The 26,711-nt window shown below is 38.9% G+C and overlaps 1 protein-coding gene across 3 annotated transcripts in view; it reads right to left on the minus strand.

The window, feature by feature from the left end:
* Window positions 1-5,996: 5,996 nt before the first annotated feature.
* Window positions 5,997-26,711, minus strand: part of LOC149065049 (uncharacterized) — a 99,570-nt gene continuing 78,855 nt past the window's right edge. For all 3 annotated transcript variants that reach the window (XM_089254337.1, XM_089254335.1, XM_089254336.1), the window contains 2 exons: window positions 12,948-13,199; window positions 5,997-8,923 (listed from right to left, as the gene is read on the minus strand). In XM_089254337.1, the coding sequence (XP_089110463.1) occupies window positions 7,102-8,754 (1,653 nt within the window). In that variant the 5' untranslated portion in view covers window positions 8,755-8,923; window positions 12,948-13,199 and the 3' untranslated portion in view covers window positions 5,997-7,101. The remainder of the gene's footprint in view (window positions 8,924-12,947; window positions 13,200-26,711) is intronic.

The raw sequence follows: 26,711 nt of genomic DNA on the forward strand, positions 1-26,711 counted from the left end.
TGCCCAGGACCGTTGTCAGCATAAGCTTTGCGTTCATTCCGTTTTTGTTCCACCTGCTGCTTCACTGAACCTCTTGTAAGACTTCGCATGGGAGTTAACCTGCTTTCACGATTCCTCTTATAATGGCTGCGACTTTCTGATCGACGTGCGTCAGGGCTTTGATCAGAATTCTTAAAGCCACTCCCCTGCATTTATCGTTCCCATTGCTAGTGCTGTTTGTACTTGTTTGGGTTCTTGACTACGCAAGCTATTGCTGAACGATATTGTTTGGCTTGGTATTGTACAACGACGCCGTAGGTGATAGTGGCCTGGTACCAGAACGTTCAATTCGTTCGCTCTTGAGTCGTGAATCTAGTACTTTACAGTCTATCAGAGTAACTCGTAGACTAGAGGCCCTTGCACCGGTTGGTGATGAACACTTCCTGCGGATCACTGGATTCCACTACGGACAGCAGGACGTCCCCATGGCCCCCACATCCTGTAGCGGGGCCTTCAGGCTTTGATCTTTTGCGGGTCCCTCGGTCAGACTTTTAACGAGCCCCTTCTGTAGTTAATTTATAGCGTGAAAAAGCAAAAAAAATGATAACCGTCCCGGTTATCATTTATATTATCCCGAGAGAGCCCTATCAGTCCCCCTATGTGGGGGCCATGGACGTCCCTTCCCCTGGACTGAAAATAATTTAATCCTTTTTCCACGACCTGTTGAACACTTGTTTCTGTTGCTGTCCTTTCACTTGTCGTAGTTGGCAGGAACTTAAGTTTACATGGTCTATCACATGTTGAATATTTTTATCCTAGATTCTTTTACGAAGTGGAATCGCTTACGAGTATTTTCCCCGACAATAAAACAACAGTTTTTGCTTGAGATCCAAACTATATACCAGCTTTCTCTAGAAAGTCGATTCCCAAAAGGGTTCTGTTACCGATGATTCCTGGTGGAACTATAAATTTCGTCATTTACCGCTTCCATTGGATATTGACCAATACCGTTGAGGTCACCACATCTACCGTTAATTGTTGTCCGTTTGCAAGACTCATACTGACAGTTTCTTGACGGAATTTAGCATTTTGCTCTTTCAAAATACGATGCAGAGTATCACTTGCGATACAGTGCATAGCACCACTTTCGGCACAGGCAGTTCCCACTTTGCCATTCACATGAATTTTCAACAACGCTGCGGGTTTTGTTACAGATGTACATAGATTCAGTTCCATTTGACCAAATTGAACTGTTGTCCCTGGGGTTTCAGGATTACAGGTTGGACACTGCGCTGCAATTACTCCAGGATACCCACATCCATAGCAGCTTACAGGTCACTGTTTATCCAGGCTGATCATGGGAAGTGTCTGTTCACCTGCACGAAAAGGCCTGGAGAATCATTGGTTTTGATGACGTCTATGAATATTTCCTCGGTGTTTGCTTTCGATGACCCTCAAAATCGTGCCGTTGATTGAATTTCTTTGTGTAGGTACTCCTGGCATCTTTATACGCGTCGATCAGCTTGTTCAGATGGCGAGATCAACATGGCCCATAAATTGATGAAATGTTCTTTCACTTGCGGAGGGCACTTCCTCATCTCTGATCAGCTATAACTAGATTGATGTTGTCTTCGAATGTTGTGACCTTAACTTCTGCTAACCACCCTTCAAGATACGTTTTCAACTCGAAATAAAAGTCACACCATGACCTCACAGAGTTCTTCCAATGCTCTACAAAAAGTTGTCGAAATCTGTCCGCATGTAGCTTAAATCGCTTCAACAGCAGTTCCTTGACATACCGATACTCCTTGAACTAGTTGTCAGGCTCCCTGGCACAGATCCTAGCTACCTCCTTCGGCAAGCTATTGTTCCGGATAATTTTCCACAAGACTTCGTGATTGCAAAATAAGAAGCGTTCCGACGGACAAACACAGATTTATTTACAGAACAGCAATTTACACGTATTTACAAGCTAACCAGAGAGCTAACAACTTTCTCACAAAGTTTAAACACGACTGACTGAATCTCCTTGTGCCTCTCTCAGCCTTTTCTGAGCCTGTCTAGCCTCTCTCAGTCTGCCATCTTGTGAGCGCCACGGTATTTATAACCCGGATAGAAACTTCGAGAAAAAGAACATTCCACAGCATTCTATTTCCCAGTTTCCTAGTCGGCGGCGCTACCGTATGGAGGGGCGGGATTTTCTAGATTTTTCTCTACACGCCCCGCCAGTTCTCCGCCAATCGCATGTCGCTGCGCTTAGACCGAAACCGGTATCGACTGATTTCGACATTTTGAGAGCCATCGAACGAATCGCGCCATCTATCGTCGAAAGTTCGTAACACTATTGATGAGATACATAATCCACAATTCTTCCGGAATCTGGTGCAGTCTCATATGTCGTTCGAACAGGACCAAAAACAACGAAATGTCGTCCGATGATTCAAAACACGGAACTGCCACTTGAAAGCCCAGACTTATCACAGCCGGTCGAACCAAAACTTGGCACTTCTCCGCTTCTATCCTCAGTTTTTCGAGTTCGAACTGCATTTCTGCTCACCGGTTCCTCTCCTCAGCTTCTTCTCGTCGAATTCTCACTTTTGCTTCTTCTCGTCGAATTCTCACTTTTGCTTCTTCTCGTCGAATTCTCACTTTTGCTTCTTCTCGTCGAATTCTTTCTTCTACGAGGGACGAGGGTCTATAGTAGTTCTTTTGCGAAGACCTCGTCGTATTCTTCACTGGACGTAATAAGTTTCTTTAGCTCTATCACTTTCATCTCGGGTTCGGTAGGTTTATCCATCTCTTCGGCAAAGCGTCGGAGTTCGTCTTTTCGATATTTCGCCTAATATGACCTATTTGGCTCATTTAGCACTCACTTGTTACCTATTTAGAATGTCCGCTCAGCTTTAGAACACTCACTTGTCCATTTTAAAACGTTGGGAGCCAATGAACAAACGTTGGGAGTGGCGAGATGTGTACAGAGCGGCGAACATGGAAAATTTTTTTATTCTACATTAATACATAACTCTACGCTTACATGCGAAACTGACAACCCTTCGTCATCGAAATCCTCGAGAATGTCTTCGTCTCTGGATACCACTTAAACCTCACGTGTCTCGTGAATAAATGTATTACTGTACATCCTTGTCAACAGCTTGCCTATTACAAACTTTATTTGAACGGTTTTTTCCCTTCAAAAAAGCACAATAACCTTGAATAAAATTTACCACCATTTAGCATATAACCATGGCTTTCCTCAGAAAAGTGGTAGATAGATTGACATGGCCCTAACTTAAGAAATCAGGGGATTAACTTGATTTTATAGAAAAATTCACACCATGAATTTACAACTAAAAAGTGTTTATACCTTTCTCAGAGGCTCGGTCATGGATGCGTAAAATATCTAGTTTAGAATGCAGGCTAACAACCCTTTCACTAATATAATTCTGGAAAAACTCTTTCCCACACCACTAAACACGTCCTCCGCACAGAGCACGAACACTACAACATTGTCGAACTACAATGACCCTCCATTCAGTCCGGCCGAAGTGGATAGGATTATAAAACTGATCCCCATAAACAAAGCCTCCGGTCCTGATAGTATTGACGGCCCGATAATCAAACATGTACACAAACAATACCCAACTCTTTTCCTCACGCTGTTCAACAAATGCCTCGAACTAAAAACATTTCCCAACATCTTTAAGATAGGGCGAATACTTTCAAAACCCAGATAAAAAAATCAGATGTTATCGACTCGTATCCTCCCTTTTGCCTGTAGGAGGTAAACGTCTGGAAAAACTTTTGACTCAAAGATTCAACTTTCACTTGGAATCTCAAAACTATAACTCTAACCTTAAATTCGGCTTTAGGTCAGGCAATTCTATAGACGATGCCCTCAACCTAATACTCACTAAAATTAACGAATTCAAGAGCAAAGAACTGGACGTCACCTTTATAAGTATCGATATTAAAAGAGCTTCTAACAACCTGACCTATTCCTCAATAAACCAAGAACTATCCAAAGCTAACACCGGTGGTTAGAAAACAGGATATTGGCTGTCCACAGGGTTCGTATAGTGGACCGGCTATGTGGAATCTTGTGGCCAATTAGGTCCTAAAAATTCCCCTCCCGGAAGATGCCCATGTCCAGGCCTTTGCTGATGGCTTTGCCTTTGTGATAGGGCAGATCACAGCTAGCGACAAAGGCAACTAAAATTCTTAACGATGTTTCGAATTGGTTTAATGAACACAACCTCAAAATCTCAACAGAAAAAGCACAATCTCTCTGTTTCACAAAAAATAAATGTCCCCCTAGGAAATAAATTAATGGTAAAAATATTAAATGTGTAAACAATCTCAAATATTTAGGCGTAACTAGAGTGACCATACGTCCCGTATTTTGCGGGACAGTCCCGGTATTTTCGGCTATCCTGACTTTTTGGCAAAAGTGTCCAAGTTTTTCCCGTATTTTACACAAACTCAACTTGAATTACTCTTTATTGAAGTCAAAGATTGAAATTATTTTTTCAACTCCTAAATTATATTGTGATAATTACAACTATAAATGAGAATATTAATCTCCCACATTTGTCTTAGAGAACGTTTTGTTTTTCGTAGAATTCTCATTTTAATCCACTGCAATTTGTAGTAATGCTTCATTTCCCGCCATTGTGATTTTTCCGTAATTTCAACAATATTTGGCAACTTTGTTAGGATTTGGCGTCATTTTTGGCGATGTCCCGTATGCATTTGGAATCCCAATTTTCCGTATTTCTCTCGAGAAAATATGGTCACCCTAGGCGTAACCATCCAAAAATACCTCGGCTGGGAACCACACATCAATGAACCCAAACTAAAAGCGACTCGCTTCTATTTTAAGCTAACTAAAACAGCAGACAAATCCTGGAGCATCTGAGATGGTTAAAATGAAATTAGCAGAACGAAAATTAACTCACGGCACCACTAAATGTGGTGGTGCAATTATCATATAAAAAAAAACTTGTACGAAACATAAATTTGAACCAAAGTTTTATCCCACTTAACAAGAGCATATTCAAACAAGGCCAGTGATCAGTATTGTGGGTACAGAGCGCGGTTTCTGTCGCCGTAACAACCCTCCACCGCGGGGAGTGCTTTTGTTGGCACATTTCCAAAATCTTTACCTCATGAAACAACAAAACAAACTAAAGAAACAATTCACCAGTACGAAAAGTAAAAAAGCGGATTACTTTGAATCTGTGTTTACCAATAACAATATTTCTTTACAGTCGATTTCACAAGGACAGTTTTTGGCTGAAACGGACCTCTTCCATCTCGCACACATGACGTTTTATGCGCTATAAGGAAGCTCAAGTCATCCAGGGCCATCGGTCCATATGGTATTCCGGCTTACGTAGTCAAAGGTTGTGGTGAATAGATGGCACGTCCGTTAACAATTATATGTAATAAATTATTGAGTACAGGTTGCTTCCCTTCGTCGTGGATATTGGCAAGCATAGTTCCCATTCATAAAAAGGGCAACCCATCCAATGTAACTAACTACAGACCAGTTTCGATTCTCAGTTCGTTCGTCAAAATTCTAGAATCGTTGATTTATGAAAACTGTATAGTCACTTTGCACTTTCATTGAGTCCGTTTCAGCCAGGGTAGTCTCAAATTTGCTCCCCGGATAGATACCCATTTTCCCTCCTCGGGCTGGGTTTTTTTTGGGGAATATTGTTTGTTTTTGAAGAAAATGTGTTGCTTTCAGGTCAAAATATTTTAGTTTGAGCTTAGTTTATATATTCTAAAAATTGCTGCATAGTGCAGTGTTTAGAATATGAATATTTAGAAATATTATTAAATGATTTTTTTACGAAAAAAATGGATAATAAATAATTTTTTGGAATCACACACTTTTTATAATTCTTTTACCTTTTTTTATGTAAGCATTTAGGTGTTAGATTCACATATTAAAATAAGAAAGAATAGAAAACCGCAAACAGAAAATGTAACCATGGACCTTAGTTTAACAAATATACCTGATATTTAATATGTGAAAAGCATATCCACAGAAATTATTGCTTATTTATAATACACATTAATTTTTCACACACACACAAATCCTTGTATAAATAAATTGAAGCCTCTGTGAAGAAGTAAACCAATCTATGTAAACTAAAATTTTCATTCAAAAAATATTTACATGTTTGCATTACTTTTTTATAAGTTTTATACAGGTATCTACATCAGACTTTCATAACTGAAATATCAAGAGACAAAAATAACATTATCTCATAATGAAAAGAAAATAACTTTGTGGGATTCTTGAATTGAACATTGGTAACGAACACCTTCAAGTGAAACAGAAAAAAAAGTATGATTTCTCTCTGAAAATAAGACATAACCAGAAAATAAGCCTTAGCTTGATTTTTCAAGATGCTTTTAATATACGCCCGACCCTGAAAATTGGCCTGTTAAAATCGTCAGCCAGATGAAGGCATTCTGTAGGTCTGTTGCTATACTGTGCTTGAATGTGAAATTTCGGCAATTTACTTCCCATCTGACAGTACCATTAAAAATATTTTGTTAAATTTTTTTTGAATTTAAAGGACAACCCACAGAGCCAGTCCAACCCTAGATTAGTTACACAAATGAAGAGTTCACTGTTCATTTATATACAAAATAAACACACAGAAAAAGGCAAAGCTTGTATTGACAAACAGAAAATAGATAACATTTCCTTGTAAGAATTGCATTATCGAGGGTCTTGATTTATGAAACACAGTACATTGCTGTGACTGACGTTTTTGCGCTTCTTTAAACCTCCAATGGCGGAAAATGTTTTATTACAGAAATCCCATTTACAATTTACAGCTGGACAAATCGCAAAAAAAAATTAACGCCGGAAAAAAATTTTAGGCCCCAAACTTATTTTTAGTTTTACTCAAACTAAAAGATTCAAAATAATGCTTCTTTTGACATTTCAAAGCATAGTGACCCTCTTTCATGTTGGCAGGTATGCTGCGATAAATTCTAAACAATTTGTGCTGCTTTCAGCTAGTAGTTTATTAACTACACAAAGAAAATTTTAGGCACCAATTTCTTAGTCGCCATGGCACCTGGGATTTGTCCAGTCCTAAGTTACAGCTTACCTTCAACATGGAGTCTTTTGTGAGTATTTAAATGACAGATTTGAGAAAACTTTTCCGGACAAAAAACGCACTCATATGGCTTCCTACCAGTATGAACTCTTTTGTGATTTTTTAAAATTTTGAATTCAAAAAACATTTTAGCACAAACATCACACTTATATGGTTTCTCTCCAGTGTGAACTCTTTTGTGAACATTTAAATAATCGATTCGAGAGAACCTTTTAAAACAAGCATCGCACTCATATGGTTTCTCTCCAGTGTGAAGTCTTTTGTGTCTGTTCAAACTTCCGCTTTCAGAAAATATTTTATGACAAACATCGCACTCATATGGCTTCTTTCCAGAGTGAACTTTTTTGTGAGTATTTAAATCAACGATTTGAGAGAACGTTTGACCACAAACATCGCACTTATATGGCTTCTCTCCAGTGTGAACTCTTTTGTGAGTATTTAAATCACTGATTCGAGAGAACCTTTCACAACAAACATCACACTTATATGGCTTCTCTCCAGTGTGAACTCTTTTGTGAGTATTTAAATCACCGATTCGAGAGAACCTTTCACCACAAACATCACACTTATATGGCTTCTCTCCAGTGTGAACTCTTTTGTGAGTATTTAAATCACCGATTCGAGAGAACCATTCACCACAAACATCGCACATATATGGTTTCTCTCCAGTGTGAACTCTTCTGTGATTCTTTAAACTTCCACTTTCAGAAAATGTTTTATGACAAACATCGCACTCATAGGGTTTCTGTTCAGTGTGAACCCTTTTGTGTTTGTTCAAATTGCTGCTATGAGAGACCATTTTACCACAAACATCGCACTCATATGGCTTCTCTCCAGTGTGAACTCTTCTGTGATTTTTTAAACTTCTGCTTTCAGAAAATGTTTTAGGACAAACATCACACTCATATGGCTTCTTCTCAAAGTGAACTATTTTGTGAACATTTAAATGATCGATTCGAGAGAACATTTTAAAACAAACATCGCACGTATATGGCTTCTCTCCAGTGTGAACTCTTTTGTGAGTATTTAAACCATCGATTCGAGAAAACCTTCGACCACAAACATCGCACTTATATGGCTTCTCTCCAGTGTGAACTCTTCTGTGATTCTTTAAACTTCCACTTTCAGAAAATGTTTTACGACAAACATCGCACTCATAAGGTTTCTGTCCAGTATGAAGTCTTTTGTGTTTGTTGAAACTGCTGCTATGAGAGAACATTTTACCACAAACATTGCACTCATATGGCTTCTCTCCGGTGTGAACTCTTTTGTGACTGTTCAAACTGCTGCTATCAGAGACAGTTTTACCACATACATCGCATACATACAGCTTCTCTCCAGTGTGAAATCTTTTGTGCTTATTTAAACTATTAATTCGAGAAAACTTTTTACCACAAACATCGCACTCACATGACTTCTCTCCAATGTGAAATATTTTGTGGACATTTAGCTCAGACTCTTTCGAAAATGTTTTCCTGCAGCACTCGCACTTATGCGGAAAGTTTTTGGTACTAAAGGGAACATTAGAGATGGGTTCCGAATCAATCGATGTTTCCGAGATTGGAATACGATTAAAATTGTCTCCATTCACATTATGTTTATTATGTGACCTCATAGATAATGATTCATCCATTTAGATAGAGTTAGAAGAATGTCAAAGATGTATTCAAGTTTGAGAGATCCTTTGGAACTCTCCAAGTTTCTCGTGCGATTCAATATTGCTGCAAATACTATCTTTGCATTTCGACTTGTACAGAATTAAGAGTATTCTTCTTCAGATTTTGAAAAGTATCTTCAGTTACCTGGAAAAAGATTGTACTGTCATATATATATATCAATCAATACAGTAAGCGATATATTGATATTATTATCTTCAACACTTTTAATATAGAATTGATTTATATAAATGAAGTAAATAATAAATCCGCGTCCAGATGTCTATTTCATCTCTCCCTTCGTTGGCAGCTTCCCAAAGCTGCGCTGCTGGGTTGTACATATAGGTACACGGCGTCGGACACAGGACTACTTACAAATACAAATACAACGCCACAACAGGCAAAATGCCCAACGAGGTGGCTGATGAAAAGATGCCCATAAAAATATAGATGTCATATATTTAAAAAAAAAAAAAAAAACAGCAACCCAATTAAAAATGCAATTAACACAAATTATGAACAATATATACACATGATAAAATATTATACAATGCCCATAAAGAATACTTATGGTTGTCTTATTCTAAGAATGGATAGTACATGATAAGAATGGATTACGTTCATTTATTCGCTCGTAGGGTTTTTTTAGGTCGCCATTTCATGATTTTCCGTTTCCGGTGATTTTTGTTTCTTCGGATTAATCTCTTCGGTATTATCTTTGTTTTCTTGATTTGCGTTCGTTGGTATCAGCTACCGGATCTTTTTGTTTTGGAAAAAAACCCACCATCTTGGATTTGTGAGATAAGTTTTTTTTATTTACTACTACCTACTTTAATTTTTATTTGCATATTTCTAGATCGGTTCGAGTTTATTTTCTTTCTCGCTCTCATTTCATTCTCATTGTTTTTGTACTTTTGAAAGGGTTCTTTTTCGTTTTTTTTTGTCGATAATCAAATTTTTGACCATGTGCTCGTGTAGGGGGGGGGATATCTGTTTGTTTGTTTTCTGCCATTTTGGTCTTTTTCCCACTTCGTAGATATATTTTCTCGGGTGTTTTTGGCATTAGTTTTAGCAAACAGTCTAGAATTCTTTTTTCCCAAATAATAGTAATTTTCACTGTTTTGCTTTGGGCCTAATTGTTTTTAGTGTTATTATATAAGATAGCTAGTTATATAAGTTAGCTAATGATTAGTATAACTCTTATTTTGTATCTTAACCCTCTTTTCGGCAAAAGCTTTTGAAGACGCTCAAAAATAACGTACCCATTTTTGGCAGGAACGTTTGAAGACGCTCAAGAGAGCAAATTATTTTCTCCAAAAAACCCTTTGTGCCAAGCTGGAACTCCCCTTTTTCCCCCTTCGGAGCTGCTTTACAAGAGTAGAAAAGTATAATGGAGGGAAGATTGTTCATATACTGTAGTATCCTTTCAACAAGGCCGTCTTCCTTAGCCCTGTTTACATGTATTATTATATGAATTTATGGATTGGGACCGATCAACCCTTCCCACATAGATCTGCCCATGATCAGATCACCAAATAGATACATGAGCGGAGATACGGGGGGGGGGGGGGAAGCAATACCCTCCCAGCGTCAATGACGGAGCCGTTATATGTATATATTTGAATTGGCATTATCATCGTGCCCCCACCAGACTTTCATGTCTATCTCCGCCTATGGATTAACGAGGTCCAATTGTTATAAAAGAAAAAAAGACTCTCTACAGTAATTACTAATTCTGAAGTCATACCTCGATTCCCAAATGCTAAAAACCTGTTTTTTTCATAATGATTACACACACCGGTTCCAAAGACATACTAAAACTACAGCTATCGGTCTGTGAAGATTTATTGAAAATATTACACACAACAGATTCGCGTTTAAAAGCATTTTTCGATATTTTTTTGGGCCATTTGACACAATCATCATGCAATTATGCACAGGCCATTATGCAATCACAAACAAAGAATATGGCAAGGAAATAAAGTTTTTATCATGTGAAATATCTAGAATTAATACATTCAATAAAAGACGTTTTGTACATCCACAGGGAATACTGAAAAAAAGAAAAAAAAGAAAGATATAAATAGCAGAATGTATTGAGAAAGTTTCATTGATAATTTAGTTTCCATATGCCAGTTGATAGAAAATTCACAGAAAACGACTTGTAACAACAAGGAGCAACATCTTTTGGAAACTTCTCACAGAGTACAAAAAAAAAGCCTTCACTTTTTATTTTTAAGATAGATTTTTGAAGATTTCTTATAGGATTCTTTTATTTCCTTATTCTTTCTTTCTAACACTTCTCTTTATCACTTTAAAGAGGTGCAGGTTCTTCCACCGAGATATTGTGGTTAAGACATAATCTTATGTTGCTAAGCCATTTGCTTCACATTAGCAATTTCATTTGGACTCCCTTCAGAATGAATCAATTTGTGCTTTTTGATAACAACTAGCTGAAAACTTCTGAGAAAAAAACATGTATTCGTGTGAACTCTTTTGTGAATGTTTAAATCGCTACTTTGAGAAAATGTTTCATGACAGACATCACATTCATGTGGCTTCACTCTGGTATGGACCCTGTGGTGTGATTCTAAATTGACAAGAGAAAATTTTTTACCACAGACTTCACACTCATGTAATTTCTCTGTAGTGTGGGCCCTGAGGTGTGATTTTAACCTGCTATGACTCGAAAGCATTTTATTACAAACATCACACTTGTGTGACTTACTCTCAGTGTGGACATTTTTGTGATTGTGTAAATTGCAACTTTGGGAAAATGTTTTATGACATATTTCACACTTATGTGGCTTCTCTCCTGTGTGAACTCTTTCGTGACTGTTTAAATGGCTTTTTTGAGAAAATGTTTTGCTACAGATATCACACTCATAGGGCTTCTCTCCAGTATGCACCCTGTAGTGTAATTTCAACTTGATCAGTTCATGAAATGTTTTACCACAAATTTCACACTCATGTGGCGTTTCGCCAGTATGGAATCTTTTGTGACGGTTTAAATTACTGCTTTTAGAAAACATTTTACCACAGATATCACACCCATGTGGTTTCTCTCCCGTGTGCACTCTTTTGTGAATGTTTAAATGACCACTTCGAGAAAATGTTTTATGACAGATATCACACTCGTGTGGCTTCTCTCCACTATGAACCCTGTAGTGTGATTTCATATAGCCCTTTCGAGAAAATGTTTTACCACAGATATCACACTCATGTGGCTTTTCCCCAGTGTGGACTCTTTTGTGAAGGCTTAAACTGCTACTGTGAGAAAATTTTTTATGACAGATTTCGCACTCATGTGGCTTCTCTCTAGTATGGACCCTGTGGTGTGACTTCAAATTGAAAAGAAGAGAAAATTTTTTACCACAGACTTTACACTCGTGTTGTTTCCCTGCAGTGTGGGCCCTGAGGTGTGATTTTAAACTGTTTTGACTCGAAAACATTTTACTACAGACATCACACTTGTATGACTTATTCCCAGAGTGGGCATTTTTGTGAATTTTTAAATTGCTACTTTGGGAAAATGTTTTACCACAGATATCACACTCATGTGGCTTCCCTGCCATGTGGACTCTTTTCCGTAGATTTAAATGGTCTAAACTCGAAAATGTCTCACCACACACCCTTGTGGACTCTTCTGTTCTCATTCAAATTGCTACAATAGTGAAACGTGTATGTTACTACACATATCACACTTGTTTGGCTTCTGAGTGTGAATTATTTTGTGTTGGTTCGAATTGCTGATGTCACAAAATATTTTACCCCAATTATCATATTCATATGGCTCCTCTCATGTATGGTATGTTTTGTGTGAATGTTTATGTATATTTAAATTTCTCCAAAAAACAATTCTATGTAATAAATTAACACTCAAGCAGCTCTACCTGATTGTGAATGTTTGTTTGCCTGTTGTGAAGTGTTGGTTCTACAAGCCACTATTGCACAGGCATTGTAGCTTCTTTTGTGAGTGTGTGTTTTTCATATAGATTTAAATTGCTTATTTGAATTTTTCTTTTTTACCACAGATATTACACAATCACACATATCAAGTGTGTTTTCTACAGCATGGGGGCATTTCAGTCTAATATCTTCATGGATACAAGTCTAAATTATTCCCTTTCAACAACGTTCTCCTGCAGCACTGACACTCATGCAAGTTTACCTTATCAAGGAATCGATCAGAAACTACAGCTTGCCTTTAAATTTATACAAAACTGGCATTGCCTTTATCTTTGTTACGTGCTCTCATAGATGATTCATACTCTTGAAGCTGTGTTTGAGAACGAGATAAAAAATCTGTTAGTTTCTTCGATTCTTGTGAAGTTCAATGTTTTTCCAAAATACTTCTCTGCATATCCTCTTGTAAAGATACTGATGTTTTATCCTCCAGATTATGATGGGAATCTTTGATCATCTGTAAAAGAAAAAGTATCATCATCACAAAGTACTAGATCTATTTTAATCAAGATTGGCAAGGTTTCGGGCAGTATGGTAAAAGCTGTGGTATATTTACCTTACTGTCCAAAAGCTCAGCCCCAATAACCATACGTGAAAAATGAAAATCGAAGTAAAGATGAAATCTATAACCAAGTAAAAATTTGTAAAATTGAAAAAACACCAAATTTAAACAATTATACAGGGTGGTAACTATCGACCACTCAATAATTACACACGTGATTCCTCGTGAAAAACTAATATAGAAAAGTGTTTTCCATTTTATGATTGGAAAAATATTATAGGAGTTATAAGGTTTTTAACTTTTGTGACGTGTCATTTTTTTAATGGTTAGTTATGTGCCAAACACCCAATCAAAGTAAATTTCTCTGCCAGCACTAGGTTGCCATTCCTTAAAAATGAACTGAAATATTTAATTCCGATAGAAGCCAAGTTCAGCCTTTTTCTTTAACAATTGGCACATTTCTCTCTCAATATGTAGTACAATATTACAATCTTGTTATTACATGCAGCTTATGTGTAAATTACATATCAGCTTCGTCAGCTATATTGGCAAATTTATCAACAGATTTGTAAAGTGTTAGACAAATGAGACATATTTGAATTTTTTTTAAGCAAATTAACACTTTGTATCACCAAAATATGGTAATTTGTTCTCCTTCACTGTTTAGTGAAAGCTTCAGCGTTGGCGAGTTTATGGCGCAGTGCAAAGAACCATGGTAAAAACTGCTAGGCAAAAATTTGCAGAATAAAAAAAAAATTCACTTATCAGTTTTGAATTCTATAAATAGATAACCATAAAGTCATGTACTTATGAATTTTTGATAACAAATCTATAAAAAAAATGTTTTAGATGATATATATTTTTTAAAAATCAAGCAAAAATCCCCAAAACTGGTTGGAAATCTTTGTTTACTTTTCAAAAATTGAGGGAGAAAATAGATCTGTAACAAGCTACTCGCTAACTTGTTACCTTAATTTGTAGTTAAATTTTAATGAAGCCTTTTAGAATATAATTTTATTTACGACGCCAGACAGTCTGGGAACTGGGTTGGACTTTTATTCAGATATCGTGTATAGAAATAGGTGAGGCACCTATATGCACAGGTGTTACCTCCAACGCCTTTTGCAGATTCTCAGAATTGACCCTGCCCTTTGGGCAGTGGTACCTTGAGAAGGAGTGGCAGATGGATTTATCATTGGTATGTAGACATCGGGGCAGCAGCGAGATTCCAGTAAGGGATTCTAGTCTGGGACCCAAAGGGGAGGGGGGTGACGTTTAGGAGACGGAACCAATGAGAGGGAAACAGGAGGAAATTGGACGAGAGAAGGTGGTTGAAAGGACAGAACGAACTGGGTCTTGATGGGAGGTGGTTGTCCGGTTTTTGGGGAACAGTGGAAGGAGCGGAAGATGACGAAAGCCTGGGGTAAGTCTTGACCTATTGCATTCTCCATTCCTCTCTCGCTCAAGGAGTAGTAGCATAAAACATATGTACTGATTTATAAGTATGTAATTTAAAACCATCCTCATATATACATTATTTGTTAAAGCTGTAAATAAATAATCTTTTACTCCGACCTGAGGACAAGGGTTGAATAATTGAGTGGTATTAATTGGTATCTCGAGTATCAACCCCCAGATGCTGAGAGTAGCTCTGGGACAGATCTGTGAAATTGATGTTTTTTTGTAACAAAAACCAATTCCTCTTTTTCCCTACTTATATCTGTTTTGTATTCTAGCTAAATTAAGCCAAGCCCTTATTTTTTCTTCTTTTTCACTAGAAGGGGAAGAAAAAGAATTACTAGGGCATGAATCTATTTTTTTTCCTTTTTCCCAACTGTATAATCTGATTACCAGGTATGAAAGCTTTTATGCATTTCCTAGGAACGGACAAAGATAACACACCTTTCATCAGTAAAGTGGTTAATGGAACAAGTTTTGATAATCTTGACTTGCTCTATGAAAGTACAGAATTTTAAACTAAAATCTATTTTTCTTGGAATCTGTTAACAATTCGTTAAGCAGACAAAGGGGTAGGAGGAGTAATAGAGGGAGAGATAATCATTACTGCCAGTCAAGCAGCTTGCCTAAGTCCTTTATCAGTACATATCTTCTCTTTCTCACCACAACCCACAAATACAGTAGAATATAGATAACCTGACTATCCAGATAACTCAACATCTATTATTCCCTTGGTTGGCACAATACTAATTTAAATGTAGGGAAACTCTCTAAGTCGACACATATGTTTGACTTAACTCCACTTGAGTCGACTACGATTTTCATCCCTTTACCACGACTAGTTTTTACAAACGCCCGTGTGTTACCAGTTATAAGACTTTTTTGACAAAAGAGCATTCAGAGAGTATAAAACTGAATGAGGTGACCTATCATTGTTTACTGATAAAAGTAGAGCATTGAAGAAAGTGATAATAACAGATAGTAAAAAGGAAGTTGAATCTAGGTTGACAGATAACACTGACCCAAAATTATTTTTTAAATACGTCAATAATGGATGTAAGGGGAGAGTCGGCCCACTTTCAATAGGAGGGTTTACAGTAGAGAGCAATGTAGGCATGTGTAGTGCTTTCAATTACTTTTTCGCATTGGTTTTCAATAGAGATAATGATATTCAATTTACAAGTGTTGCATGTGATAATAAAATCCTCAATGATATTCAAGTGGAAAACAGGGAGGTACTAAATCTTCTAAAAAATTTATGTGCAAGAAAAGCACCAGGACCAGATGATATCTATCCCAGGGTCCTCAGGGAATGTGCTAATGAATTGTTGGGCTAAGTCGCACAAATATACAGGAGTAGTGTTGCTGAGGGTATCGTCCCAAGGGATTAGAAGCTTGCTAATGTTGTTCTGATATTTAAAAGGGGTAGGAGAGAGGCTGTGGCCAATTATTGTTCAGTGAGTTTGACAAGCTCTCTCTCAAAAATCTTAGAAATTATCAAAAGGCAGTTGGCGAAGTGGATAGGCGAGAATAAGGTATTGTTAGATAATCAGCATGGGTTCAGGAAAACGACGTCATGCGTGACTAACCTCCTTTGCTTCTATGATCACATGACGAAAGCTTTGGGTAAGGGCAAAAATGTTGATGTTGTTTACCTCTATTTCCAGAAGGCGATTCTATCGGATCCAACCTGGTAAACTTTTGAAGTGTTTACATGAGATTGGAATGGGGGCAACTTGCTGAATTAGATAGAATCATGGTTAAAAGATAGGTCGCAATGAGCCCCAAAGCAGAAGGTTTATCACTGTTCTGCGACGAGTCCTCAGCTGACTGGAAATTGTTCTGTGGTAAAAATCCCCATACATGTGTTTTTTGCACTTTTTCTTAAAATTCTTCCGAATTGTTCTGCAGTAGCGCTAATTGTTCTGTGATGTACGTCACAGATTTTGGCACATTCTGCTTTGAGGGCAACGAGTTATTGTAAACAAGGAATTCTCTGGTTGAACAAACGTCACAAGTGGAGTTCCTCAAGGAAGTGTTCTTGGCCCCATACTTTTTTCACTTTTTATCGATAAACTCGATTAGGGTATTGATGGGATTGTTAGCAAACTTGCAGATGACGTAAAGCTAATAGGGATAGTTGGGAATCTAAGCGGTATGGAGTTGCTCCAGACCCACTTGAACAGGATTGGAACATAAACAAATGAATGGAGCACGAAATTTAGCGTTGACAAGTGCATGGTCACTGATTTTGGTTCGATAAACGCACATTTCTTTTACAAGTTGAATGGTGTCACTATCCCAAATGCAAGTAGGGTGACCGATTTGGGAATTCTCATTGATGAGCGGCTTAGGTTTTCTGAACACTGTTCAGCGGTGGTTAAAAAAGCTATTAAAATGCTTGGTTTTATTTTTAAAAAGATCTCTTCGCATTCTCTGAAAGTCATTCTTCTGCTTTTCCGAGGCTTGGTTCGTCCTGAACCAGGGTTTTAGCTATGGTCACATTTTCAGAAAAATGCAAAAGAAAAATGTGGAATGCGAAAGAAGTAGTAGCCACTAGATTCAAGAATCTTGACCAAACCAGCCACAACACACATTGTAGTGGCAGTCCCTGGTAGGGTACTAGAATGCATTCTGCTGGCAAAATCATTTTCATACACTGGGAAAGTTACTGAGTGCGCGATTACCTTCAAGTACGATGCTGCACAAGGTGCCAATCCCACAAACACACCGCAGGCCAGTGCCAGTCAGAAACACTGTATTGTGCCACCTGCTTCGGTAGGCACAATCCCTAAAGCAGAATGTTTTTTATTGTTCTGCAACGAGCCCTTGGTTGACTGCAAATGTTCTGCAATTCCCATAATATATCATTTTCTACATTTTTCTTAAAAATCTTCCAGATTGTTCTGCAGTAGCACTGATTGTTCTGCGCCGTACGTCGCAGATTTCGGCATATTCTGCTTTGGGGAGCACAATACATACACATGCACAGAAGATCGTGTCAGGTGCATCTACTCTTTAATGAGCAATGACGAACACTACACAAAATACCAGACAGGAAGGCAGAGCATCTTCCCTGGCATGTCATTGCTACAGGGCTTTAACTGAATGGCTGAGGAAGAAAATAAACTACAAATGATTCTCTTAATATTTTAAATAAACAAATTCCCTCAGTACAATTAACTAATACAAAACTAAATCCGAAATTTCAAAATGAGTTCAAATAGAATGCCAGATGTCATGTCCCCCTCCTCTTTCCTACGCAATTAATTAATAAATCTAGCATTAAACTAAGCCAACTTAATTGCGACCACATGAAAGCGGCCATGGATAAATTTCCAATAATCTCAAATAAATACCAAATTGACATATTCCTCATCCGGGAGCCCTACATCTACAATAAAAGAATACCCAATATCCCAAAATCGTGGTCGGTCTGGCTCGCAAAAGAAAATAAAGCTGCAATAACCTGTCCTAACCAAAACATAAAACAAAACCAATTTTAATAGAGACCCTTAATCACACCGTCGCCATTAAACTTTCTTTTGACAACAAGTCTCTTATTCTGATTTCAGCCTACGCCCCTCCCTATGGCGACCTGAAAGAAACACTCGCTGAAATTGTAATTATCCTCGATGCAATCAAACCGGAACAAGCACTGATTGGGTCTGATCTAAACGGCAAAATCTGCTATGGAACTATCCGAAGCTTAATGGAAGAGGAAAGAGATAAAGCAATTTATTGGCGGACATGATCTTTTTCTCCATCACTCAAACTCAGACCCACCGTAATATGTTCATGGCGACAAAAAAGGCTGGCCCGACCTAACTCTCTCAACAAATACAGAAATAGTGCAATGTCTAAATAGAAATATAACAACAGACTTCTCAGCCAGCCTTCATAAAAACATTCTGATAGAACTTAGCATCTCTGCCAACACTATCTCACTCACAAGATTCAAAAGTAAATTTGGTCTCTCTAAACTTAACAAGCATCTCAGGGACATCCCCAAATTAATAACTTTAATTAATAATTGCCATACCTCTGAGGATCTCAACACCAAAACGGAAGTGTTAGAAAACTTAATTTTCTAATTCTTAATTTTCTTGTCATAAATCTCTCAAAAAGAAACATCCAAACTTAATATCAAAACCTCCTGGTGGACACCCCAAGTAAATTCCGTGCAAAATAAACTCAAAGCTCTACAGCTTAGAATGCAAAAAGCCACCCCAGATGAAAAACCCAGACTTTTTATAATATTTAAACGTGAAAGAGCAAAATTTTATAAACTAATTCGCAAATCAAAAAGAGAAACCTTCAGAGACTTCTGTAATAAAGCTTCTAATCCTTATGGTAAACAATATAAAACAGTTAAATCCAAAAGTACCATCCCTTCCCAGCTTTTCAAACTTCTTGGAGAAGATGCACAGCGAACCCAAAGAGATTTTGCTAATATAATTCTGGAAAAACTCTTTCCCACACCACTAAACACGTCCTCCGCACAGAGCACGGACACTACAACATTGTCGAACTACAATGACCCTCCATTCAGTCCGGCCGAAGTGGATAGGATTGTAAAACTGATCCCCACAAACAAAGCCTTCGGTCCTGATAGTATTGACGGCCTGATAATCAAACATGTACACAAACAATACCCAACTCTTTTTCTCACGCTGTTCAACAAATGCCTCGAACTAAAAACATTTCCCAACATCTTTAAGATAGGGCGTATAATACTTTCAAAACCCAGATAAAAAAATCAGATGTAATCGACTCGTATCTTCCCTCTTGCCTGTAGGAGGTAAACGTCTGGAAAAACTTTTAACTCAAAGACTCAACTTTCACTTGGAATCTCAAAACTATAACTCTAACCTTCAATTCGGCTTTAGGTCAGGTAATTCTATAGACGATGCCCTCAACCTAATACTCACTAAAATTAACAAATTCAAGAACAAAGAACTAGATGTTTTGCTCTTATAAGCATCAATATTAAAGGAGCTTTTAACAACCTGACCTATTCCTCAATAAACCAAGAACTGTCCAAAGCTCGTCTCCCTAACAACATTAAATCAATGTTTTCAGACCTCCTAGCAAATAGACTGTCTTAATTACAACACTGAAGGCCTGGCGGTTAGAAAACAGGATATTGGCTGTCCACAGGGTTCGTGTAGCAGGCTGGCTTTGTGGAATCTTGTGGAATCAAGCCCTAAACATACCCCTCCCAGAAGATGCCCATATCCAGTCCTTTGCTGATGACTTTGCCTTTGTGATAGGGTCAGTTAATGTACCACAGCTAGCGACAAAGGCAACTAAAATTCTTAACAATTTTTCGAATTGGCTTAATGAACATAACCTCAAAATCTCAACAGAAAAAGCACAATTTCTGTTTCACAAAAAATAAATACCTATCCCCCTAGCATCAAAATTAATGGTAAAAATATTAAATATGTAAACAATCTCAAATATTTAGGCGTAACCATCTAAAAAGACCTCGGCTGGGAATCCCACATCAATGAACGCAAACTAAAAGCGATTTGCTTCCATTTTAAACTAACTAAAATAGCAGGAAAATCCTGGAGCATCTCACAAAGCATTAGGAACACCATCTACAAGACGGTAGTCGAGAGATTCTTAGCCCATGGCACCTCAGCTTGGTATAAGCATCCAACCAAAAAAACACAACAGGCCCTAGATAGCGCACACAGGAAATTTTTTAACAATAACCGGAGCCTATGACACAACAGCCACGCTCGGACTCCAGGTGATCACTGACAACTGCCCACTACACCCAAAGCTCCAAATGTGGAAGCAGTCTACACAAATGCAGTTAGGTTTAGAAAAAACATTCAACCAGAACTTCTAGACTTTGACCCCAATAACTTTGAAGCACGCTGGAGCATGGCTGGCACCACCACCCCTCCTGCTCAACTATCCCCAATCAAATTTCGATTGACGGCCACGATACAAAACTAGCAAACACCCACATATACACAGATGGCTCCAAAACCGATGAAGGCGAAGGCGTCGGGGCAGCCTATTGTGTATACACAAACAATACAGAAAAACAAATGTGGCAAGCAGTGCTAGATAAAAACAATAGTAACTTTCAAGCAGAATTGTTAGCGATAGAAGCAGCTGTACAATACGCAAAGGGAGCAGAAGAACGAGTTTTAATAATAACTCTCTCTCTCTCTGATAGCCGCTCCTCCCTTCAAGCACTTCTACATCCAACAAATAGAAACACAATAGTACATGTATTGAGGAGGCATCTATTAAATAGCCCAAAAATTTTCCTAGGTTGGACCAAGGCCCATGTAGGTAATCTTGGAAATGAGAGAGCAGACTCTCTAGCCAAAGCTGCAATCAACTGTGACAATAAACTTGATAACCCTTTCCCACTAACGCTCTTGAAGCGACAGCTTAAACAAACAACCCTTTAGAAATGGCAGCAAATTTGGGACCAAGGAACAATAGCTAGGAAAGTGCATGAAATTGTCCCTCGAGTCACATACAACACACTAAACTGGAATAGGGAGATGACTATCTTCATAACAGGACACGGCCCATTCCCTATATATAAACACGAACAGAAACGCTGCCGAACAGACAAATGTGCCGGCGGTATGGTGGGTACTCCTGTTCACTAAGCAACAGAGTGCAAATTTACAAAACATCTACATGTACAAATATTCCGAAAACAACAGAAAACAATGGTTCACTCAAATAATCAAAAACAGAAGCACGGCAGCAAGGATTACAAGCCTTGTCAGATATATACACGCCAACGAAAAACAAGAAATCTGTCCACCAGATTTATAAAATAATGTTTTAAATATTACAAAAATAAGTGGGAGAAAAAAAAACAGAAATGGATAAAAACGACAACAAAAATCATATCCACATATGACTGCCACTACTAATACATAACCATTACATGTACAAGATATAGCATGTACTAACGGGATCCGAACAAGAATTTTTATGACATTCCCGTTACAATGATGTAAATGTGATAACCACAAGTGTTCTCCATTTCGCTATTGTAGCGGGGTGCTAGGCGGGAGGACACGAATGATTTCATAATTACCATTACATGTAGTTTTTATTTTATATACATCTATTTTTTTAATATAATCATAACCAGCCAGAGTGAGTCAACCAAAACAACAAGACCGAAGATGATCCGTAGCTAAAGCTCTCTTCAGACAATCCCCTGTTTACACGAATCTCATATTGCTCACCAAAATAGGTTTAGAACGAGACGACTCGGTCTGGCAGTTATATATTATGTATATGTGTATTTCTCTTTCCGCTATTCAAGTTCTTCATGCCCTTCATGCCCACAACAAACCTGCCTACTCATATTGTCGTATTCATGTTGCTCACTGAATAAGGTGCTAAGCGAGATGGAACGGGTGATCCCTAATTCTATTGTTCTAGATAATTTTCCACAAGACTTTGAGATTGCAAAACAAGAAGCGGTTCGACTGACAAACACACATTTATTTACAGAACAGCAATTTACACGTATTTACAACGTAATCAGAGAGCTAACAACTTTCTCACAAAGTTAAATCACGCGACTGACTTTTCATCCAGTCTCTCTCTATTCGAGTCTCTTCCAGCCTGCCATCTTGTGAGCACCACGGTATTTATAACCCCAGAGAAACTTCGAGAAAAAGAACATTCCACCAAATTCTATTTTACAGTTTCTAAGTTATCGGCGCTACCAAACGGAGGGGGTTGAACCAATGTCTGGAGGGGCAGGACTTTCTAGAATGTTCTCACCAATAGCATCCCTCTCCGATAAACCAAAAACGGCATCAACCGATTTCGATATTTCTGACAGCCATCGAACAAATCGCATCATCTAGCGCCTACAGATTGTAACATTGCCCCTCTCTTAGAATTGTTCGTCCCAATAATTCAGTTCGGCGGGTTGTCACTGCGGTAAGAGGCCAGTCTGTTGAAGTGGACCACCTTGCACTTTGAGGATGGTGTTTTCTGGATCCGAGGTATGACATCGTTCAGCCTCTTCACGACTCTGTAGGGTCCTTCCCATGACGTCTAAAGTTTCAGGCACAGTCCTTTCCGGCGCTTCAGGGTTCCAGAGCCAGACGAGGGCCCCTTCCTTGAAGTCATGAGACCTCACATCGTAGCGGCTCTTAGTCTTTTCGAGGCCGATGTTGATCCGGTGCCTGGCGATTTGATGCATGTCCTCGAGGTGCTCCTGGATGTGTTCTTCCGGTAGAAGAGCAGCATCTATCGGTCGCCGGAACATCAAATCACCTGGCTGGCGATGGTCCTCTCTCATCAGCGATGACGAATATCCGGTGCTCTCGTGGGCGGTCCTCTATAGCGGTCGCAGGATGTTCGGGACGATTCCTTTGCGGACGGCGCAGGCGTAGGACTGAAAGAGGTGACGTCTTGCCATGTTGGTTTACTCCTGGTGGATTCCTTCAACTCCATGATCGGTCGTATGTCGGGATCTTCTAGCTGGGCCTTCCTGGTGTTCTCGTCACTCCAAGGATCGTCACTTGAGACTTGAGATGTTATCTGTCTCACTAGAGGTTTAACCGGTTCGCACTTCTCTTCTGCCTTGGGGCAATGAGGCCGTTCTGTGAACCCAGTTCTCTCGTCAGGGCATCAGCGCTTTTCATGTGCTTTTCCTTTACCAGGCTGGATCGCCATCTGACTCTGAGAGAACAGTTCTGGTCCTGCCATTGGTCTTCTCTGCATCGGCAATGCACTCTTTCTCCACCTCTGGAATGTCCATTACTTTCCTTGGAGGTACTTTGTTACGACCACATCAGAGTAGGGCGATACGTTCCTTAGGCGTGTGCGACTGGTCATTCCTCATGTCCAAGGAAAATCTGTGTTTCTTCAAGAAGTCTGCTCGGATGATGCACAGATCGTTTATGTCTGCCACGAAGATGGTGTGTTGGTAGGTGACCGTGACAAACTTCACTGAGACTTTCAATTTTCCGCGCACAGTCATTTTCTCCCCGGTGACTGTCTGCAGCGTCAACGATGGGGGCACGTAGCGAAGTCGTTGCTGGAATTTCCAAGCCAGGTCTGCCCTGACGATGCTCCGGTGTTGATGACCATCCTACACAGCAGTCCATCAATCTCGCAACTCACGTGGACCCCGTGGTCTCCTCCGTGCATCTGTGAGACATGGTACACTCGGCATGGCGCATCTTCTGTACCGGTAGCTGCGACTGAGTATGCGCTTGGCAGGGAACCTTTTCTGTGGCTTTTCCAGGTTCCCAACGACTTGTTTTTCTCATTTCTCTCGGTCCCACGATCGTTTTTGGCACACTTCAGATTTTTCAGATCTCTGACGGCGGCAATGGAATCTCTGACGGCAGAAATGGAGGTGATGACATCTTCTTTCATGGCCTCGATCTTTTCATTCACGGCAACAATGGAGGTGGTGACATCGTTGATGCCTGATTTCATCTGGCCCATCACAGAAATCAGTTGGTTCAGCTGTTCTCGAATTTCTTTCATGTCCATTCTTCTCGTTTTCATGCAAATCTTGAATTATCCCACTTCTGACACCAAATTGTTCCGGATAATTTTCCACAAGACGTCGAGGTTGCAAAACAAGAAGCGGTTCGACTGACAAACACACATTTATTTACAGAACAGCAATTTACACGTATTTACAACGTAATCAGAGAGCTAACAACTTTCTCACAAAGTTAAATCACGCGACTGACTTTTCATCCAGTCTCTCTCTATTTGAGTCTCTTCCAGCCTGCCATCTTGTGAGCACCACGGTATTTATAACCCCAGAGAAACTTCGAGAAAAAGAACATTCCACCAAATTCTATTTTACAGTTTCTAAGTTATCGGCGCTACCAAACGGAGGGGGTTGAACCAATGTCTGGAGGGGCAGGACTTTCTAGAATGTTCTCACCAATAGCATCCCTCTCTGATAAACCAAAAACGGCATCAACCGATTTCGATATTTCTGAGAGCCATCAAACAAATCGCGCCATCTAGCACCTACAGATCTTAACAGTATATATTCCCCCACACATAATACTTCTATTTTGTATGTTTTCATATGTGCGAGTGAACTCAACCCATTAAAACTGATGCTGGCTTCTAGTCCGCAAGTTATCAAACCCATTTGCTCACCAATAAGGTGTTAAGCAATATGACTCACTCCCCGATCGATATGTTATACTTTACAATAAGATTCTCATTTCGTTTCTTTTTTGTATCCTGTGTATATAATATGGCATGTGTAAGATAACAGATGAGATGGCATGGGGGTGGGGGGCTCAATTGCTTTTAAATCATACCTCCATCCTAATATGTGTACATTCATCCCAATCCCATCTCGTCTGTAATCACCACAAAATTTGTTAATTGTGACAGTACCCAATTGTCCGGGGAAATATGTTTTTTGTTGTCCATTGAAAATGTATGGGGAATCGTTCGGTTAAGCTGGGGTTTTCCTAGAATTAGGTTTTTTGCGGCACATCAACCGAATTTGACCATTTTGTGGCGGCAGAAACGTGCTCCTTAATCACGCTAGGCATTTGTGTTTTCCTAATGTGCCGCATCAAATCAGGGCGGCTATATTATAGGGTCTAGCATATGGCCTTGTATCAGCTACTCCGTTGTCTCCGGTTTGAAGGAAAGGGAAAGAAAACACACAAGAGTGAAGAGAACATAGGCAGAACGCGCGGCGCAAGACGCATTTGACTCCTCCAGAAGCAGTTGGACAACCACGCCCGACGTAAAGAGCTGTCATGAGCGAAATTGCACTCTGTTGAAAAACAGTTATGCTGCTTTTCTTATTGGTGAGTGGAAGGCGTGTCGCACTGGGCGATTCACGTTGCACAGAAAACCTGCTCCTAAGGCTGAAAAACAGAGAGCAAAGCAGCGAGCGGAGAAGAGATCAGAGCAGCGAAATCAAACACACTGATTCCGATGCACCTGCATATAGTGGCACACACCGCAGCAGAGCGGGAATTCCGCCACAAGCGATAATAGCAGCACATTCAAGATATTTTGTTTTCGCCGCTCTGCTCGCTTGTGTGTAGCTTCAAGATGTCTGTCGATGGACTTGTTTTCGCTGTTGAAAAGTGGTAGTGAGGTAATAAATGCCACCGGAATAGTTGATGTAAGTTCTCGACATACTTCAAAATGGTGAGGATGAAAAAATGAAAAGTACAGAATATAATTTTTATATATTTCCCGTCAAAACTTTTTCGTGGGCACGTGCTTAACCAAACTGAAAATTATTTATATTTTGAGTTTGTAATATTCATATTTTGAGTTTTAAGCTAATTTTCGTGCACCGTGTGTGGGTAAATGTATTTGAGTAGTCTGAATTAAAAATCATGTATATTTCTGTGGAAAAATTGGGAAGTTTTATTTGTTTATTTTCTGGGTACCATCAATATTTCCATACTGGAAGCGTACCGAATGTTTTTTATGCTGGATTTTTGGGTGTCAATAATTACGTTTCTTGCATAAAAAAAAATGAAACCAACAAATATATTTATACAAATAAAGATATTCGGAAGGGGGGGGGGGAATTTTCCACTTCTACCCTCCCGCCTATGCTAATAATACAAATTTAAACATTATTGGGGGGGGGGGGGGGCTTTGATAAACGATATTTTTCTCAATTTTTTACTCATAAATTAAGTAGAAAATATTGATATTTCGATCAATGTAAGTAATCGCACTCAAGTGCCGCAATAAAAGATGTGTAGGGTTGAAAACGACCAAAATATAAGGAATATTTCCATAGTTATATTTAAAAATAGTGATATTCGCACAACACTATTATTTCTAAACTGTTGTCTGAGCAATAATCTTTATAATTATGAAATTTTTAAGTATTCTTTAATTTAAAAAACCAAGCTGATTGCGAGTTTCTATTTGATACTCTCTGCTATATCAAACGCCCCCACTATGTGAGCTATGTTCCTTGCTCGCAGCTATATTCTCATTTCGCTTCCTCCTCCTTCGTCGCTTTGC

Source organism: Pholcus phalangioides, unplaced genomic scaffold, assembly GCF_987345545.1.
Source record: "Pholcus phalangioides strain wild (caught in Gottingen) unplaced genomic scaffold, Ppha-v1.0 ptg000041l_1, whole genome shotgun sequence".
In the NCBI taxonomy this organism is placed as follows: domain Eukaryota; kingdom Metazoa; phylum Arthropoda; class Arachnida; order Araneae; family Pholcidae; genus Pholcus; species Pholcus phalangioides.